Source organism: Stigmatopora nigra, chromosome 1 (assembly GCF_051989575.1).
Source record: "Stigmatopora nigra isolate UIUO_SnigA chromosome 1, RoL_Snig_1.1, whole genome shotgun sequence".
NCBI lineage: Eukaryota > Metazoa > Chordata > Actinopteri > Syngnathiformes > Syngnathidae > Stigmatopora > Stigmatopora nigra.
The window spans coordinates 18,119,471-18,140,338 of NC_135508.1; the positions used below are offsets into that span (position 1 = coordinate 18,119,471).

At 39.9% G+C, this 20,868-nt stretch overlaps 2 protein-coding genes across 5 annotated transcripts; one reads left to right on the forward strand and one right to left on the reverse strand.

The window, feature by feature from the left end:
* The first annotated feature begins 202 nt into the window (after positions 1-202).
* LOC144215098 (glutaminase kidney isoform, mitochondrial) lies at positions 203-12,696 on the forward strand. 4 transcript variants are annotated; one of them, XM_077743929.1, is made up of 18 exons: positions 203-584; positions 4,342-4,438; positions 5,213-5,331; positions 6,484-6,613; positions 6,674-6,753; positions 6,838-7,001; positions 8,273-8,331; positions 9,420-9,452; positions 9,522-9,580; positions 9,658-9,724; positions 9,852-9,902; positions 9,971-10,147; positions 10,212-10,343; positions 10,407-10,499; positions 10,616-10,677; positions 10,783-10,859; positions 10,920-10,983; positions 11,734-12,696. In XM_077743929.1, exons 1-18 carry the CDS (start codon positions 355-357, stop codon positions 11,879-11,881), a joined length of 1,842 nt encoding a protein of 613 aa, XP_077600055.1. In that variant the 5' UTR covers positions 203-354; the 3' UTR covers positions 11,882-12,696. The 4 variants fall into 4 exon arrangements, with proteins under 4 accessions (XP_077600055.1, XP_077600135.1, XP_077600208.1 ...); XM_077744009.1 differs by having other exon boundaries at positions 4,348-4,438; XM_077744082.1 differs by lacking the exon at positions 203-584 and adding an exon at positions 2,487-2,928.
* stat1a (signal transducer and activator of transcription 1a) lies at positions 12,648-20,832 on the reverse strand. Its single transcript, XM_077743629.1, has 24 exons — positions 20,694-20,832; positions 19,471-19,601; positions 18,673-18,817; positions 18,356-18,451; positions 18,168-18,251; positions 18,021-18,099; positions 17,852-17,943; positions 17,525-17,676; positions 17,175-17,333; positions 17,012-17,104; positions 16,854-16,913; positions 16,761-16,781; positions 16,361-16,451; positions 16,173-16,214; positions 16,006-16,095; positions 15,841-15,939; positions 15,560-15,695; positions 15,426-15,481; positions 15,220-15,317; positions 14,592-14,731; positions 14,332-14,520; positions 14,194-14,269; positions 14,034-14,121; positions 12,648-13,968 (listed from the first exon to the last, which is right to left on the reverse strand). Exons 2-24 carry the CDS (start codon positions 19,596-19,598, stop codon positions 13,948-13,950), a joined length of 2,235 nt encoding a protein of 744 aa, XP_077599755.1. The 5' UTR covers positions 19,599-19,601; positions 20,694-20,832; the 3' UTR covers positions 12,648-13,947.
* Positions 20,833-20,868: the final 36 nt, after the last annotated feature.

The window sequence follows — 20,868 nt, forward strand, 5'->3', positions numbered from 1 at the left end:
CACGTAACATATACGCTGATTGTACACAATATTTACGCAGTTTACCTCAGGAAATAATAAAAATATTTCAACCACTGCAGATTTCAAAAAAATGTTTTATTTCCTGTATAATTGCATACGGTTACCTGGTGCGTTTACCGGAAATGATTTCATGACTGACGTCTTTTCTGACCAATCGGTGTTCGGAAGTAACACTTTCTGAGAACTAATCAAAATCCGCGCGTGACGAGCGCTTCTTGTCCATTCACTGCTCCGCGTTTATCCTAGTGTTATTCTGACAAGAAACGCGCTTCATTCATTCATCTGCTAGATATTCTCTCTTTTTGGTTGCACCCTTAAATCGACGAGATCGAAATGTTCCACTTACGACCAACGACACTGCTCAAGGACGTCTTACAGAGACAACTGAAGCGACATTTGGCAGGCGGAGTCCAGGCGCCTCTTGCAGCCGGCTACCTGAACCGCTCCCCGGGCACCGGAGCCGAGTTGACCGGGCGTCGAGCCACCGATCGCCGCGACGCTAGACGCTTTTGTTCCAAAGCAGATGGACAAAATGAGACCAGCAAAGATTCTTCAACAGAGAAGTGAGTCAAGCGATGCTCGGTGGATGCTAGCCAGCCTTCCTCAATTTGATTAGTAACAAAGCAAGATTTAAGATCACTTAAATATTTATAAGATTTTTTTTAGCCCACAGTTATCAGTATTATTACAGGCCTTTTGGAATTTCTAGAGGCCACTGTGGCTTAAGACTGTGCTGCTCAAGTAGTAGTGGCAAGTTACTCAGTACAAGTACGCAGTTACCGTTATAATGCGCATTTCATAGTAGTGTGTGACTTGGTGCCTCGAGATACGAATTTGATCCATTGTGTCACCTCAAATCACGTGTTTCTTGCTAAAACCATCTTCCCTAATTAGAATAAATACATTTTCCTTGTACTATGCTGTAACTCAACACAATTAGCCTTTCTGTCCACTCAAAAAGTCAATGAATAGCACAGTCATCACTCTTTGTTGGAATGTGAATCAAGAATTGGGCTAAAAAAATATAATATGATTTAAAAGCAATCAATATGAGAACTAACCAGTCCCTATTGATTGAATAAGTTACTTTACAGTGGTGTATATAAGCAATTTGTCCCCCCAAAATGCCCTGAAATTCATCTTATAGGAGTAATATGTAGATTGGTTCCAAAAATGTTATTGCAAACAGGATCAGAATATTAAACCGCACAACATCCTGTTCCAGTTTGCATGGACAGATAAGCACTTTGTAATGAACAATAAAACGGCGTTATCATACCAATGTTGCAAGATTAACAAGGGCCTAATAATTGTCACATTAATGTTAGTAATGGTCACATGAACATACAGCATGTTTAGTTTAAAACCATTCCATTATATACCTAAAATGAAATAAGTACATGACGCGACAGTCTTCGAACAAAAGAGCTCCATGTTGTACTGGGATTTAAATTGGTGCACTGATCATTATTATTTTTAGCAAGGGATTTTAAGAAAAAGGAGAAACTACAAGCTCAGATTAATTTCTCATGCTATGATGGGAAGGGAACCACTGTCATTTTCACAACAGCATACAGGGTCAATGACAAATAATATTCCATTTGGAAATGCATGCCCTGGACTGAGCACACAGCCGGGGATAGAAGGCTAGTAAATAAATGACCGTAAAAATGGTTTGAAATTGAGCAATTTGAGTTACGAACTTTGTTGAGGAAAGAAACCTGCAACAAAGTTGTAAGTCAAGCGTTCACTGTAGTACAGGGATGGGCAAACTTTTGGGCCCGGGGGCCACATTGACTTAAAAAATTTGACAGATGGGCCGGGTCAGCACAAAATATGATACATATAAAAAACTGCATCCGTTTACAGTACGTATGAAACATAAACTGAAAAAAAGGACTAAAGTATTAACATACCCATCACTCATCATTTAAGTAAAAAGTATAAAGTACAAAGTAAAGTAAAAAGGAATGTATTAAGAAATATTAAAATGTCATTTAAAAAAGATAGAGGGGCTGGAAAAAGCGAAAAACATAAGAATGGACAGAGCTACTGCCATTGGCTTCTGCGTGACCGCGCCATCTTGGGAAAATAAATACATTAATTAATTAAAAATTACATTATTTGGACAACGTCAATGGGTCAGATCAAAAAGCCTAACGGCCTGCATGTGGCCCGCGAGCCGTAGTTTGCACATGCTGCTGTAGTACCTATAAAGTCGGGGAAATCACAACCTCAATACTCTTCAACTCTCTGAATGGATTGATCATCCTGGCAGGTTACGCTATGACTTGCATCAACTCTGTCTGTGTTTACAGTGGTTGTTGACTTTTCTCACCGCCATAGTTTTCACACACTTACAGTAGTTCAAAGTGCTAGATGTCGCACTGTCCAACATTTCAGTAATGACTTTCAGGAGCAGATGAGTCACTCTCGGGATGTTTTTTTTTTTTAGGTTTCTGCCAGGTAGGTGTCTTTTTCTCTTTACCCTGAATCCAGGAAAAAAAAGTCAGTTCATTGTCCATTACTTGGATTTAGAGCTGGGGTGGGCAAACCGGTCCTTGAGGGCCGCTGTGGGTGCAGGTTTTTCTTCCAATCGATCCGGCACAGACAATTTGACCAATGAGATTTCTGCAGAAAACAAGAAGCACCTGACTGCAATCCACTGATTGCACTTGTAGGACACCAGATTGGTGAAAAGGTGTCCTCTTTATGGGTTGGAATGAAAACCTGCAGCCACTGTGGCCCTTTGTGGAATAGTTTGCCAACCCCTGATTTAGAGCAACTGAGCTGTGAAGCAAGCAAGTGATCATCCGACCGACTGCTCTAGGTGTTGCAGATGTTCCACCCTTAAACTTAACATTAGCCTCATTAAGGAAAATAAGGCTATTATTACATTTCTTGCTGGTAGGCAAAACAATGTTTCAGTGAAGCTGATGTTTATATTCGTGCAGCATTTCACAATACCTGCTCATGTTTACATTGTATAATTTTGTATGCATAACTACGTATTAACTGGACCATCTAAATTTAATATTCACTGATTTAAAGAATCATCAATTCCATTAATATTCTGAAGAGAAAATTCCATATATATTCCAGGGGTGTCCAAACACATGGCCTTCAAGTTTTCAGTCCAACCAAACAGCAGGAGATGGTTTCACCAATCTGGTGTCTTACAAATGGAATCAGTTGACTGCAATCTGGTGCTGCTTGATTCAGTAGAAACCTCATTGGTTGAAATGTCTGTGCTAGATCAGTGAGAACAAAAAAAACGGGAGCCACCTCGGCCATTTTGGACCAGTTTGCTTAAAACCCTTGTACGGCAAATACTGTCAATTCAAATGAGTTATTTGAGAAACCTATGCATACTGTACTTTCATTGTCTTAGCACACATACAGTATTAAGCAGCCATACTAAGTCTTCTATTTTACCATGCTTTTTGTGACAAAGGACCCTTCAACGTAAAAACAATTTGTAGTGTGCCTAATCTGTATTGTTCTCCGCATAGAGTTTTGTAAAGTTGAGCTGTTATATTTTTCATTGTCACAAATTCATTGATATTTCCTCTGCACATTCTCTTCCTTATGTTGATCTGCTCGCTTTGTAAGTATGTTTCTACTTTAATTTGAATTTTAGCATATTTTCCATCAGTAGAAGTAGCCTCATCATCCTTCCTTACCATTTCCCTCAAATAATCCTATAGCCTCCCAACAACTGCTTGACTTCTCTGCCTCATCCATCCTCACCATCCACTCTTTAAATATTTCATTATCTGTATTCCTTCTTTATCTGCATCATCTCTCAAGAGGGAATTTTTCAGTGCCCCGAAATTGGACTAGGTTTCTTTCTCCCAGCACGCTGGCCTGTCTCCCATAATGCTCGGCGAGCAGACAGCTTTGTGCAAATCTGATCAGATGTTGATTTAAATTTTAGCTGAGTGTCCCCTGCGCTCTCCTGATCTGACTAACTCTCTTTGACGCTGCGATTACCAGCCAGGTTCTTTTCAATGGGATGATAAATATCCCATTCACCATCCCGGTCATTATTTTGCATTGGACTGATTTGACCTCCAACCACCATGTCCCAACAGCAAATGATATAAACTCTGCTGGCTATTGATCGGAAAACTGTAACACAATGAGAGTCATTGACACTCCCTGGCTGGTAGTCTAGCAATAACACATACGTAGGTGCACATGAAAGAACTCAACGTGTGATACATTACTTCACAGTGAGTTTTCAGAAGTTGTCATTACCCAAAAGTGGTCTCATCTCTCTCGTCTGTCCGTCTGTTTGGTTGTGTGTGGCTCACGCAGGAGAAGGAAGGCAGGCATTTTGCCAAGCCTGGAGGATCTCCTCTTCTACACTATAGCTGAAGGCCAAGAGAAGATCCCAGCACACAAATTCACCACAGTGAGTCTCTAAAAGCCCTACAAAGTTCTAGGAAGTTTGAAACTTGGAACTTTCCCTTTAGAATGAGTAAATAGAAATTGATTTGAAAACACGAATGATATTGGTCAAATTTGGACATTTACACTAGACACCAGAAAAATATAGTTGCAGAGAAGAAATTCTTGCATGGAAATGTTGACTAAAACAAGATTTTATGCATTAGACAGAAGATGACCTGAGGATGCTCTTACTTTTTAAAAAATAAATTGTTTCAAAAATGAATTCGTGGATTTACATGTACATCATGTAATCCAAAAATAATGATAATGTTCATTTAGCTTTTCATGTTTTACTTCTATGAAAGAATCTCTTGTTTACAACAGTATTTAAATCTTGATCAAGCTTTACTCAACTAACTGGGTGCCATTGACAGCTGTATAGGATGTGTTTTGATTCATTTAAATTCAAAGCAAAAGGATGAAAAGAGCCACATGCGGATCTGAAGCCGCAGGCCCCTGAATGGATGTCAGTTTGTAAACTTCACTTAAAAATATATAATGGAACGAGATACTTTTTAATTATTCGATTTGCAAAGTCGTCTGCTTATAACAAAGTACTTGTATTTCATAAATGTTTCTATTTTTACTCTGATGATAGTTACACGTAAAAATTTCAGGGAAATCTACCTTCCCATTACAACTCTAGACCACAACCAAAAAAGTGTGATTTATTTATTTTCCACCCCAATTCCTTGTTATTAATTTGCCATTCACTCATCCTCTCCCCCCTCCATAGGCTCTCAAGGCCACGGGTCTTCGAACAGGTGACCCTCGGCTAAAAGAATGCATGGAGATGCTGAAGGTGACGATGAAAACAACCTCAGACGGAGCCCTGGATAGACACCTCTTCAAGAAGTACGTCTTTAAATAGCCAGAGCTGATGTTACTACAGACAACTCATGTTTGAAGCAGCTCGGAGTCAACTTGTATAGAAAAATTTGATGCTGTTGGCCTGCCAATCCAGGGAGGTGTTGATGGCTCATGGCCGTGATCCACTTCACCGTTTTCCGGGGCTTATTTATAGAGCTCGGCACGTGAGCAGCCAGTGGAGTGGAGCGTGTTTTCCCCACAGGGATCCCACACTAGCGGGAGGATTACAGCGAGTGATCCCAGAGAGATAGTCGAGAGACAAATCCCTGAGAAACTTCCGCACCATGGGCTGGCTTTGTTTTTAATGGCTGAAAAAACTCAGAGCAGAGGAAATATTCTAGTTATTTGACACGTTCAACTGTGCGGCTGGCAGTGATTGACCATGTTTTAGTGCCATTGAGGAAGAGGGGCGATTTGAGCTCATAGTTTAAATTGATTGGACGTCCATCATTAATAGAACCCAGTGAGTTAAAACACAAAGTGATTTTAAGTGTGGAAAGGGCCCAATTATGTCATTTTTAGAGAATTTTTATTTTTAAGTATTAAATTATTGGCTGCGATAGACGTCTGCTCTGTTTTGATTGGCACACCCAGCAAATTGGGTTGGACATCTATTGCATATATATTGAAATATGATATCCAAATGTCAGCCTTTCCAGCTGAAATGGATTTGAAGTCCATAACTGACAATGACAGTGAATGAGTTAAGGGCTAAAAGCAACAAAATTATCTAGAGGTTTAAGGATATTGCAAAAAAAAAAAAAAAAAAAAAAAAAAAAAATATATATATATATATATATATATATATATATATATATATATATATATATATATACAGGGTGGTTCACACTATTTACTGTATAAATATTTATATTTAGACTATTTGTATTACTAAAAACAAAATGCAGTTTAAAGAGAAAATGTTCAGAGATAGCAAAAAAAAATTCAACACAATCATGACCACAATCCCTCAATTCATCACATTGGATGACCAACTCCATTTTTTTCTATAATTTGATTTATGTAAAACTAATTATTCAAAGGTACTCTGTTGTGAATCTTATTTTGTGCTACACAACTGATTGACAAAAACAAAAACCGTACTTAATGTGTCAATATGTATTCTGTCATATGCAGATGTGTGCAGAGTAACATTGTGCTGCTCACTCAAGCTTTTCGAAAGAAATTTGTCATTCCGGACTTCCAACCTTTTTGCCGCCACATGGACGAGCTCTACGACAATGCAAAGAACATGTCCGGAGGGCAGGTGACTGACAATTCACAGACCATTCTAGCTGAGACCAGTCTTAACAAAGTCTTCCCATAGGTGGCTGACTACATTCCCCAACTGGCTCGTTTCAGCCCAGATTTGTGGGCCGTCTCTCTGTGCACCGTGGATGGCCAGAGGTACGTTTAATCTGTAATGGGGAAAGCACCTTGTAATGTTCGGGTGGTGTACCACCATACAGTACGTGTGCATCTCTGTTCCAGGCACACCGTAGGTGACACCAAGGTTCCCTTCTGTCTGCAGTCTTGTGTGAAGCCGTTAAAATATGCCATCGCGGTTCATGACCACGGCACCGAATACGTGCACCGATTTATCGGCAAAGAGCCCAGCGGCCTGCGTTTCAACAAGCTCTTCTTGAATGAGGATGGTAAGGAAGAACACATTGCCACGCCTCCGAATGTACCGCACTGGTTGTCTGTCTTAAAGAATAGCCCAGTTCTTGTGAAGGCAGGATGAATTATTGATAAGGAAGGGCCAGCACGGGTACACGGCCTATAGCAGTGCTCTTCAACGGGTTGGGTTTTTGCTTTTCTCCTTGAATGTTAGCTTGAGATAAGACTCCATATTTTCCTTGTTTGCCTTTATGAGTCCCTTGTGACTAGTTCAAGGTTGTGAAAGATGGTCTGCAATTTACGGCTTGCTGTCCACTTTTGGACATTTGTCGCTTTCAATGGCAGCCAATGAATTTTTGCCTTAAAAAAATCTTTTTAACTGAATCCCTTCCTCTATTTAGTAGAAGGATTTCAAGTTGGCCCTCGTATCATTTGATTTTTCTGAAACTGGCTCTTTGAGAAAAAAAAAAAGTTTGAACACACCTGCTTTAGAGGTTCAATTGCCAAAAGTTAGTGGGATTGTTCCCTTTTGCCGCAAAGCTAATGGTCTTAGTAAAAAAGAAATGGGTCAATGGGTTAAATGTGAGCAATGAAACTCAATTTATGATAAATTTGCAAGGATAATATTGGTAAGAATAAAAGACACTATGTAGGTTGAAAGTGTAGTCCAAAACAAAAATGGAGGGGCCCAAATAATATAACCCACTGTATAAAATATACCTTTATCAATTTTGAAATTAAATACAATTACTGGCAGAATGAATTGAAGCAAAAAATAAACGTTTTTCTCAGAAGAAAATGATTAAATAAATAGATAAAATTAAGTTGATTGACAATTTAAGAGTTTGAATTTGAACCTGCTAGTGTCCACATGTGTGGACATCACATTTTTGGTTGTCATAAGACTACAGTGTTACATTTTGGACTACAGGGGCCTGGCATAATTTTTCTCAGAAAATACATCATGTTATACTCACCAGGTCCCAATTAATCAAAATATTAAAGAGAACATAAAAATAGATGCTTTGCAAGAGTCTGGGTCTTAGGGTTCATGTTTTTGGTCGGTCAATTGATAAATCACTGATTTTTTTTTAGAGAACCATAGGGATGTTAGCTTCAAAATCCATTCAGGAATGTTGTGATCTTTGTTGGGGGAGGGATGGATCTCTTGAGTACAGAGTCAATGCAGCATTGCATAGTGAGTTGTAATAATACACCATTTCACGCAGTTGTTTTGCTTTTGCAATCTACCAATGCAATGTATTTTCTTCAAAGGCATGAGTTAATCTGAATCTGTATGTCACAGATAAACCGCACAACCCCATGGTGAACGCCGGCGCCATTGTCTGCACCTCTCTCATCAAGGTAACCCAAGCAGAACTATTCTTTAATAACCTAATGTTAGTTGAATTTGAGTTAGTCTGGCAAATTTTCAGAAACCTCAGATTAGTGAACTCGGGCAGATTAAGGATATAATCATGCTGAAAGGGGATTTGGTGGAAGGCTGTGTATCCCTGACATCGTGCACATCACGTGAACACAAGCTCGCAAAACAGCAGGTCACCTTCAATTGTGAACTCAATAGCTCCCCCTGCTGGTGTGTACTGCCTCAACGTAACCGTTGGCTTTTAATGTGAGGCAATTTAAAACAGGGGTCCCCTACCACCGGTTTGCGAGCCACCTGTTGCCGGTCAGTCATAGTAACAAATATTACAATTTTCAATCTCGCCCTCCAACCCGAAATATGAAAAGTTTAAAGTAATAAAAAATAATTGCTATCATTTTCTAGACTTTTTTTGCCATTGGCATATCTGTCAACCTTTGCCGATAACTGCCCTTATAAATGATTATGATTCCCCGTACAAACCGCGCCCAAACCGTACGACGCATGTTTACTCGCGGTAACTCGTTTCTTACTAGGTGGCTCCTCCATACTTGCTTCCACGATATTTACTCTATGTATATCTACGCATGCGCATGTTATCCTTTATCGATATTGCCGTACGCACTGCTAAAAAATACATACGATTGAGGATAATTTTTGCTGGTATACCGCGACAATAGTAACGATCGATGACAGTAGCCTCGTTGGCTACCAGCCTACGAGACTATCTGGATTTTAGCCAAAATGGTCTTGTTGAGATCGTTTTTCAAAAATATTTGCGATTTAAAAAATAAAAAAAAATCCGCGTACAAAAGTCGGTGTACGGCTTACATGATTTGAAATTGTAAAAAAACGTATAAAATACGTATAAAACGTACAAGTTGACAGGTATGCGTTGGGAATGTCGTTCGTGCACCGATCCCACACCATTTTTTCCGAGAACATAAAAAGATTTACCGGTCCGTGGTGAGAAAAAGGTTGGGGAGCGCTGCCTGAAAAGACAAATTCTGTAGTGGTTTGATTTCCATAATTCTGATGAAATTTGATAACATTGTTGAATGTGTTACAGCAAGGAGCCAGCAATGCTGAGAAATTTGATTACGTGAGTATCACTACACTTTATTTACTGGCACTTAGCGGAAAATACAAAGACTAAGTGATAAATCTACAGGTCATGAACTTCATGAACAAGCTAGCAGGAAACGAATACGTCGGCTTCAGCAACGCCACGTGAGTTTAACTCCGCCGCATCGATATTTAACCGAGAATAAGGAAAAGGTCATCATGGGTCTCTTCCTGGCTTTCAGGTTCCAGTCCGAGCGGGAATCTGGAGACAGAAATTTTGCCATTGGCTACTATTTGAAGGAAAAGAAGGTCAGGTTGAGCCAAAGGATCTTTGGACATTCTTGTTTTTTTGGTTCAAATTAATAGTTGTGGAAAGAAACATGGCAATTTAGGTACAAATTCTCTGCCTCTTTTTTCTGTCTTTCTGTACTTCCAGTGTTTTCCTGAGGGAACGGATATGACGTCCATCTTAGACTTCTATTTCCAGGCAAGGAACACTCAGCTCCCAATAGCTGCCTTCCAGAGATACTGACAGTGCCATGCTTTTCTTTCCAGTTGTGCTCCATTGAGGTGACCTGTGAGAGTGCCAGCGTCATGGCCGCAACCCTTGCCAATGGTGGCTTCTGTCCCATCACAGGGGAGCGTGTACTCAGCCCAGAAGCCGTGCGCAACACCCTCAGCCTTATGCACTCTTGTGGAATGTATGATTTCTCTGGGCAGTTCGCCTTCCACGTAAGTCAGACTCCGTTTTTATCACGCGCAATGGTGGATTGCACAACACAAATGTCGCTTTTAGGTAGGACTCCCGGCTAAATCTGGCGTCGCTGGCGGGATCTTGCTCGTTGTCCCAAACGTCATGGGAGTCATGTGTTGGTCCCCTCCGCTCGATAAGCTGGGCAACAGCGTGCGAGGCATCAAGTTCTGCACGGTAACTTTTGGGGGGGTAATGTTGTTTTGTAGTAAGATGAATGTCTAATAAATGTTGTTGCAGGACCTGGTATCCCTCTGCAACTTTCACAACTATGATAACTTGAGACACTTTGCCAAAAAACTGGATCCTCGCAGGGAGGGAGGAGACCAGAGGGTGAGTGATGGCTCGCTCATTTGACGTGTCTCCTTATCTCTAAGGCGCCAGCCACCAGGAAATTCCATCCTTTTGCTCAGAGCATTCATTTGATTGGCCTGCTTTGATTCTTTCAGGTGAAGTCTGTGATCAATCTGTTGTTTGCTGCCTACACAGGAGATGTGTCAGCCTTGAGGAGGTACATTATTTGAGATACTTTCCATGCAAGATGCCTCGATTTTGCTTTGTGGCTTTCGGTTCTTCCGCCTCGCGTCCCTTTTCAGGGAGTGTTCTGTTTTGGCAGGTTTGCCTTGTCTTCCATGGACATGGAGCAGCGAGACTATGACTCCAGGACGGCACTGCACGTGGCGGCCGCTGAAGGTGAGCCCCCAATTTCTCGTTGGAGAGTTTCAGGCTGATGAATTTGACTCTGTTTTCCAGGGCATGCTGAGGTGGTCCGCTTTTTGCTCGAGGCCTGTAAGGTGAACCCGGTTCCCAAAGACAGGTAACTAACTGCAAGAGCAGTGATTTCCTAAGACTGAAGTGTTCAAGTGTTGGTTTTGTCTCACTCCAACAAATGATTATAGTAATAGTCAACTGAAAACCAACTATTTTTACTATCATTAATAGGTTTGTATAGATTTCATAATAAAGTTTGTTATAGGGAAATATTTATATTTTATATATTGTGTATTTTATTAATTTTAAAAGTGCACATTTTAAAAAAGAAATTATATTTTTCCTTATTGTTTTCAATAAAAGTTAAAAAGGACATATTTAGTTTTTCTTTTATCAAAATCATTAGTAATCAAAACAAAATACATTAAAAAAAACTTGACTTAGTAGTTTTTATTGCAATTATAATAGATCAAATATTACATTTTTAGGTTATGATGAAAATAAAAAATACAAACATACAAATCTAAATGAATAAAACATTTAGTTGTTCTTTTGTTTAGTTATTTAAAATATTCATTATTTGACAAATATTAAGAGAATGCTTATTACCATTGACAGGGATAAGAATTTCATTCGTTTAAAAAAAGGGCAGTACAGAGCATTTTATGACAGCTACTGAATTAATTTAAGGGTAACCAAAAAACTGCTTTTGGACATCTTTTAGATTAACAAGAGCTCTACCAAATTTGATAACCAATTTGTTTTGCACTAATCATAATGGCCCAATTCTACAGGAGCAAGGTATGCCTCAAGATAAAAAGATATTATTATTATATATATTTTTTTGGCCTCACAGGTGGAACAACACGCCAATGGATGAGGCGGTTCACTTTGGCCACCACGATGTGGTCACCATTCTACGCGATTACCACAATCTGTACAGTCCTCAGGAGAGTCCAGCAGCCAAAGAGAATGCAGAGAGTAACCTAGATAGCATGTTGTAATATCACCGGACGGAACATCGTTACTCCAAAGCGTCTTGCACAAAACTTTAGATTAGGTTTTTTTTCTCATCACAGCAAATGTTAACACTTAAGAAAAAGCACTTAGTCACGTTGTTGTTGTTAGCTGGTGTTGTACTACTTGGAATAGTTTTACAGTATTGTCATCCCCTCACCTGCTCCATCAGCTTTATTTTTCTTGTATTTTGTTGAATAATACCAGCCAAAAGCTGAATGCTGGCTTCATTTAGTGGCCGCTGGTACAGTTTTGTTTCAAACAAATGTATTAGACAATGCCTCTGTATTTTAAACATTGCCACGTGCTTGAATGTTTCTCTCCAAACCTTGCTGTTTGTATTATTTATTCATGTATTTATGAAGAAAGTTGTTGTCGTGCGTGTGTGTATAGATAGGTATTTTGTGGGTATCCATGTTGGACTGTGTGTGCTAGGTATGGTAAGACTTGAACAAGATGTCATTCCCGATGTTCGGACCGTAATATTTTTGTGGTTACATTCCCAATGACGTATTTTTCATTTTCATAACTGGCAATTTATTATTAAAGTTGGTGCAAAAATGTCAACAATGAGCCTAAGTTTAGGTCTTATGTTGTGACAGTGCAACAGTCGATAATTTCCCTTCGCTTTGTTTGCAGTTTTGTGCTGAAATTGTTTGTTATTTAGTGTTATCGGATCTCTTTATGTATTTGTTTCATCCGATTGTTGTTTTGGAAACTTGTAAACCTGTAAATGACTTGGAGATGGATAACTAATAATTAAATACATGAAGTATAATAAAACAATGGTAACAAAGTAGAAGCACAATAACTGCAGTATTTTTGACACATGTATTTTGAAGCCTGGACGGCAATGGCCCCCCAGGAGGAGGGAAAGCCTTGACATTTTTGAGTGAAACAGCAAAACCAAAGCTATAATTTAGAATATTATATTGCTTTTTTTACAGGCTGTCATCTTACCCATAGTAAAGACCAACAGAAAAAAGTAAAAATAATAACTAAATTCTTACAGATTTGATCATGCAGTACTGGGCCGGTCTACTTGCCAAAAGACATTTAGCCGACTGAGGTCTGGCCGAGGGTCAACTCGCCGAGGGGCCATCTGGCCGAACAGCAAATTGGCCGACAGACTATCCAGCCGAAGGACATTTTGCCAACGCACTCCCCCCACCCCCGGTCGTGTGTGTGTACAAGTTTTACAACCTCGGCCCACATGAATGTTGTTATCTGTAACTTGTTATACTAAATTAATGTTGTTATCTGTAACTTGTTATACTAAATTAATGTTGTTATCTGTAACTTGTTATACTAAATTAATGTTGTTATCTGTAACTTGTTATACTAAATTAATGTTATCAGTGTATATGGCCCACCGGCCGAGGTTGAAAAACTTGTACACACACACGACCGGGGGCGGGGCGAGCGCATCGGCAAAATGTCCTTCGGCTGGATAGTCGGTCGGCCAATTATTCGTTCGGCTAATTCTACATTCGGCCAGATGCCCCCTCGGCCAAATGTCTTTCGGCAAGTAGTACATGCAGTATAAGTGGCCAAACTGATAACTTTAGCTAAAATTTTGAGTTCAATTATTTTTTGCTACATACATTGAATGGAACAAAAGGGCTAATGGCACTTGCTTGAGCTTACCTGGTTGCAACAGTGAGTCACTTCCATAAGTGCTGTACAGTGTTCCCTCGCTACTTCGCGCTTCAGCTATCGCGGACTCAGAGCGTCGCAGATTTTTTTCAGGAAAAAAAAAAAGAATTTAAAGATATTAAGTTAAAATTATAAATTACATCATTTTATAAGAGGTGGAAACAAAATATTCAATAGGAATTAGTAATTGCATCAAAAAAAGGCCAAAGAAATGGTCAAGAACATGGTGAGAGTTCAGGAATCGCATTGATCCCCATTAACCGCGATAAGCGAGGGAACACTGTATTTGTTTCCAATCAGTATACTTGAAACATAAATCAAGTGTCATTTAAGTATCTACATGAAACAACGACCTCCAGAAATAACTGATTGGCCTATTCGCAGCAGCTCAATTTTGTTACGCCAAGTCTGCCACCATCTGGGGGAGAAAATAGACCAAAATTAGATTTCAGTATATTAAACCGGATGTTATTGTTGTCTTACCGCTTCCATGCCTGTGGAATGGACCTGCTGCTCCAAAAACAAAAAATCTTCAGGCGACATGGGCAACATCATCTCATGCATCTGCGCCCTGCGTGGTGGTAACAGAGGTCATCAACTCAGAGCTCGGGGATGAACTACATCAAAAAATGTGAACGCTTACATTTGGGAGACAGGTATGAGCTCTGTCTTTATGTAGGCGCTCTTTGTTGTGTTGTCCAGGTCCATAGGCTCAGGAGCTAGTTGTGCCAGTTGGACACGAGTTAAAACCTCTAAGCACATCGTGATGCTCAAGCCATACCTTCTGCGTTTTTGACATAGTACTTCTTAAAGGCCACGTCTTTTGGAATGTTAGGGTAGAGGAAGCGCAGAGGGTTTTCTGGGATGTCATCCATCACCATCACTTTGTAAGTGCGAATGATGTCAGGGAGCGATACAACACCCAGGTCTTTCTTCGAGTACGGCTCTACCGAGTGGAAAACGGGTTTGTCTGGAGGAAAGACAACATGGAAATGAAGGAAACAGATTGGAGAAGCATAGGAAAAAGGGATTAGCACTCACCACCCATTTCATATTCGACCCATGTGAAGGTAATGGCTCCTTCTTTGCTGCTCTCGCTGAACCGGAGCAGGAAGGTGCCAGAACACTTGTCGCCCAGCAGGGCTTTTTCACGTTCCTTGCTGATGAAGCCCACGATGTAGCTACATGCAAACAGGAATTTGTATAAAAACAAGCACCCCATAGTATAAAAATGACATCCATTAGGTAACTGAAATAAAGGACACCTCTTTCATATTTTTGAGGTAACATAGCAAGTACCATTGGTGGTGCTTACATGACTCAATGCCCTAGGAATCTTGCTGTTAAGTCATGGATTTTGATTCTTTTAGGGGCAAAACATGACTGAGGTGGAGTGCCATTTTGGGGGGAGAGAATTATTTTTATTTTTTTATTTTTTACAAGGACAGCTATTCAAACGTTGGCACTAAAGTGTTTTAAACTTGAAAGGATGACTGAATAGTTTAGGTTGTTTAAAAATATCAAATATTAAAAATTATTGTTATATTAGTGGGTATCAGCATTTATTCTCTAAACCACTCATAGCTAATTAGCTCCATAGGCTCCCGTTTATTAGAAAACGTGTTCAGTTCAGGTACACTTCAACTTTTTGTCAAGAGGAGGAACTCACTCGTCATTCCAAAGGGTAACCAAGTGTCTCTTGATCAGATCCAGAATGCCTTCGATCCATAACCAGAAGGGAAACACTCTATCGTTGCAATTTTGAGTCTGAATGAAATAAATATTCATTTTAGAAGCGAACACAAAACAACTCCCGTCTTAGGACAACATTGAGTGAGAATTATAAAGTGATATCGAATTATTTGTGCGTGTCACCTTGCAAAACTTGTTCCAGGGAATTAGCCCGTCCGGGTTCCTCTGAGCGTTGGGGCCTGCAATTAGACACTGGATGAAAATGTGTACTCCATATTTATTCGTGTGGAATGCAAATTGGGAGTTCCGGCTTTGACCTAGCAGTTTATCAGCCAGCATGTTGAGTTGCTCTTTGTTCAAACCACGTTTGGTGATGGAGGAAAATTGCCAGCTGAGAACTTCCGAGAGCTGAGACCACTTGGCTGCAGGAGGAGACAGGAAGAACTGCAAGTTCTATGAAGGCAATGGGAAAGAAAAGTTCTTTTAGGAAAATGACATTTTGAGCGGAAGCTTTGGGAAACGGCTAAAATATTGTACAATGTTTCCAAGTGAACACAAATTGATTCTCAATTTCTCTAAAACTTGCTGGTGTGGTCACCTTGGGTTCAGTGGTAAGCATATTGTACCACAAGATGGACGCCCAACCGCTTGGCAGCTGGGACACATTGGAAATCACCACCACGGGCAGAGACAGAGCCTGATGAGAGACACAAGAAGCCAATTGTCTCCATCGTTCGTGTACCACAATAGCGTGTCGTCTCACCTCCAGCTTGAACTTGATTCCGGACTGACCGAGCTGCAGCTCTGACTCAAAGCTCAACGAGTGAAGCTCCTTTGTGACCACCAGTGGAGCCTACGCCGGGCAAGGCACACGTCCATAAATTTCCCAGCCCAAACCAAGCTGAAAAATGAAGTCGGACTCCCACCCACCTCATTGGTGCGGTTTCCTGCTACTTTCTGCTCCTTTAATTGCTGCATGAAAAACAAAAACACACTTTTAAATGGGGGACTTTTATGCACATAGAATGCGCGCAAAACCTTTTAGAGTCTGGACAATTTTCAGTGTACACCTTTAGTCCAATCTCACCAAATCAACATTAACATTGAAGAATACTTGCCAGATGTCTGAACTCTGCTGACAGACTGCCATTTGACTCCTCCATGTTCATAACCTTTGTGTTCGTTCCCAAGATGTTGAACCTTCGTAACCTAAGACACAAGCATGGCTATCTCATAGACGCTCAACATGAAAAACGGACAGATAAGGCAAATCCACTTAAATGTTTAAACGTGTAAAAAAATAAATCCATTTTATTTTTAGTTGCTTATAGTGAAAATGACTGATTAAAATGAGAAAATGTTTAAAAAGATTGATTCTAGGTTACTATGCCTTTGATTTGGTGGCATTTCTGTGTATCTTTACTTGTGGTTGCTTCCTGTTGAGTTTAATGAAATACTGGGTAACTTCTATTAATTTTGGGACAAATATAGGATAAGTAATGTTATTGGCACACATACCCTTTCTGGCCCGTCACGCCCCTGAAAAAGAGCAAAACAGCACATTAAGGACAAGTTCAAAGAAATGATTTCTTAACTCAGTGTGTGTCTTACTTGTCAAATACCGCCTTGACTTTAAGTTGGTAGTTGTATTCGGGCAACTTCACCAGGAACCTGGGCAAACGTGCATATGGCATGGATATCTCTAATTTTCGACGTTTATTTTTAACCTCTTTTTTTTTGGCTGCCTGCTCAGCAAAGCTGCTTCTTACCGTAGTTTTACCGTGAACTGATTAGCCGTTTTCAGCACCAGTGGCCTCTGAGGGTAGGTGGGCATGCAGGGCTGTCTCTCCACCACCAAAGCACTAGAGACAACAATCTCATGACGTATGACTGCAATGACGAGCAAGTGACCAGGAGAAGATTAATATGTACTTAGAGAGGAGATTCTTCTGCAGCTCCAGACATTGGCCCTCAAAGAACTCTTTATTTTGGGTGATGGGGTCGTTTTCATAAGTGAACTTCTGCTCCAACTCTTGCAGCTTCTTAAGATGCTGATGAAACTCTTTAAGAGTTTCCGCAACTGCCGTAAACCTTCCATGGAGAAAATTGGTTTTATATTCAAGTAAAACCAACTCAACAAATGGAACTGATAAGTAAAAGTATGTATGTGTAATGCATTGGCGTCTTTTTTTTTTTTTTTTTAACTGGAAGTTTAAAAATATTTTTGGATGTTTTTAGCCATCAATGTCAGGTAATGAGATAAAGGCTGCATCGGAGCTCACCAGTTCTGCAACTGATCGAGGCAGGCATTGGGCGGCCCACCGATGCAGGCGATCTGTTGCCTCTGCTTCCACTCAGGCAGCTCGTCGTTGAACAGGTCTGTCATTAAAGCTTGAGTGATATTCAGAAGATCAGCCAGCTGAACCACCGTGTCCTGATTAAATAAAGGTCTGCATGATTAAGGACTTCTTCCTTTTTTCTTCTTCGAAACATTTGCAGTGAATACATGTCGAATCATGCCAAAACAACCGAGTGCACGACCGTAGTTGGAGCCAAGGTCATTGTGCTCATTCAAATTTCTTCGGTAAACATTCAGCAGATGTACCAACCTGTCGTTTGCTTTTTAAATCCATGCACATCTTGCAGATGACCATATTATCCATCTCTAGTTCCTTTGGTGACATTTCATTACGTTCATTCTCTGGACGAACATATAAGACAATAAATTACTTCCATAATGGTACATTAACATATCTTTTCAATATAGGCAGGTTTTACCTTTGGTCTTAAACGAGTTGAATTTAAAGTCATATTCATCTTGTTGATCTTCCAGATTTTTTATGGCTTGGTCTGCCACCTGAGAAATGCATTTGAAATAGCCATCATGTCCAATCAGAAGCTCAACTGGTGTATTAAATGCCTTACCTGAGCTCTGTCTCTCATCTCCTTCACTTTGGTGTTCAGCCTTTGTTTATCCACCACGATAGCAGACTGTGCTAACACAGTTTGCTGTAAATGTACATTAATGATGTGACTTTTCATCTGGAGTCTTATTGAAATCAAGTTAGAGCCATCCTTTAAAAGATTTGGTACAAGCGCAAGTGCAGTCTTACCATGGCGCTCCTTGCGGTGGCAAGGACCACCCGTTCCTCCTTTAGGATCTTGGAGATGATCCTGGCCATGTACAATGGGTCATCCTGGAATCTATCCTGGAAATTGATTGTATTGATGAATAGAACAAAACAGAGTATCTTTATTGTCATTGTAACATGGATGGAGAAGAAAATGCAGCCTGGCCAAAACATATGACTTGTAAAATTAGGTGAAATGAAATATTTGCACGTATTACTGGAAGAAATGAAAAGCAATAGAGGAGCACCTAAATATAATTGAAGTAAAAAGGGGATATAAAGATATGGCACAATCTGACCTGCAAGTTCCTCTTGTTCTTGCGACAGTTATGTTGCTGTCGGAACTCGTTCTCCAGAACAAAGCGGCTGTGTTGGTCATCCAGTTGAGTCAGTAGCTCTTGAAAGCGGACCACTGCTAACGATTCTTGACGTGCCACGAAGTCCCTGAAATCACCAAAAAATACAGGAATCATTTGAAGTTTTCCACGCATTTTAGATTTGCTGGCATTCAAAATTTGAATCATACGTGCCAGTAGAAACAAGCCAAATGAAAATGCATAATATATAGAAATACAATATATACAGTGCACATATAGTATTTTGACTATAGGATCATTAAGTCTGCAATGGATGACATATCAAAGTTTGTGTGGCCAAAACATAAGTGAGTTCATTCACTACTTTAAATGCATTCATTCATGTGAACTATAACTTAATATCTGTCCTCTATCCATAGAAACATGTCTAATTTAAAACCATAAAATAAAAAAAATATAATACTTAAAATCATGTTATTACTTGCAAATTGGAGTCCTGGATTTTTTTTCTTTACATTCATTTATTTTATCTCAAATAATATTACTATTCATTTTATTAGTTCTTGCATTTAACTTTTATTTCAGCTATTTAAACTTGAACAGAATGACTTTAGGTTTTGAATATAAGCACAAATAATAATAATAATCAAATGGGCCACGAGCAACACTGTCTATTTACAAAGGTGGTACATGTTTGAATTCATATCACTCGGCAGTTTCCAGTGTCTTTTGTGAGCATCTTTTTGGTATGCTGCCTTGTACCATCCCATGTCATCTCACCAGTCAATGCTTTCAATCCATTTGCTCAGGTAGTCTCTGACATCCATTGGAAATGAGTCGTCATACAGCATGTCCACTTGCTCCAAGTACTTGGAGTCCAGCGTCTGAAGCTCCGCCCACTGAGCCATTTCCTGGTCAAATTCAACAATGAAGGCGTGTATCAAATGTTTAAATTAACACAACTCCAACCAACAAATAATCATTATAATTAGGGATTTGTTACATGGATTTCTTTATTGTCGATCTGTCCCATCTTATAATCAAATCGCGCAGAAATGGAAAAAAGTAGCGAACACTGTACTTGGGGTTAACACGTAACAAATATAACAATGGCATTCACCAGAGGAGAGAGAACATGCAAACTTCACACAGGAAGGTAGAGACCTGGGATCGAACCTTCAATCTTAGAACTGTGACGCTGACCACCATTTGAAAATATAAATATCTGAGAAACGTTCCAAATTTAGGATATATTTAGGATTATTTCAGAGAACTTTGAGTTTGAAGGGCCAAACTATTTTAATTTTACAATTCTTTAGTTAGATGCCCCAGTGGTTCAAGTGGTGTAGGCCTCACAGTTCTGAGATCAAGGGTTAGATCCCAGGTCCGGATCCACCTGTGTGTAGTTTGCATGCTCTCCGCTGGTTTATATGGGATTTGTCTGGGTACTCTGGTTTCATCCCACATCCCAAAAAACATGCATGGTAGGCTGGTTGAACAGACTAAATTGCCCCTAGCTATGATTGGTTGTCCATCTCCTTGTGTCCTGCGATTGGCTGGCCACCAATTCAGGGTGTTCCACACCTAGTGCCAAGACTCAACTGAGATAAGCTCTTGTGCAGAAAAGCAATACAGAAAATGAATTTTAAAAAGTTTGAGTCTTGTGGTTGTCCAGGGTTCTCCGAAAGTTGATCTGTTCTATGGGAGCTCCATGTTTTTGAAATATAACTTTTTGACTGAATGCACACCCTGAAGTCACAACGTTGCATTACCGTAATGCGTATAATTCAAACAATGATCGAAATGGGGGGCTTGACGGCGTCATTTTCGAATGGAGGCTGGCTTGATCGTAATTAAATTATGATAGATATGACGATTTAGGTTACATTAAAATTGTTTGGCGGTCTACATGTGACAATTGACTGGATAATGGACAACCCCCCACGAAAGCCTGGCAATCCAAGGCGGAGGTGAAGGTAGGGTAAGATCTAATGTTAACTTACCCTTATTGATCACGGAGAAAGCAAAAGCAGATGTACTTCTTTATTCTTGTTTCTTGTTCTGTCAGCTGGGTCGAACTGTAACGAAATGTTTTGCCAGTGCCACTGGAGGTAACCAATCACATCCATGAATGCAAGATTTTTGGACGCCCTTTTTTTTAGACAGCCAATCAAACGG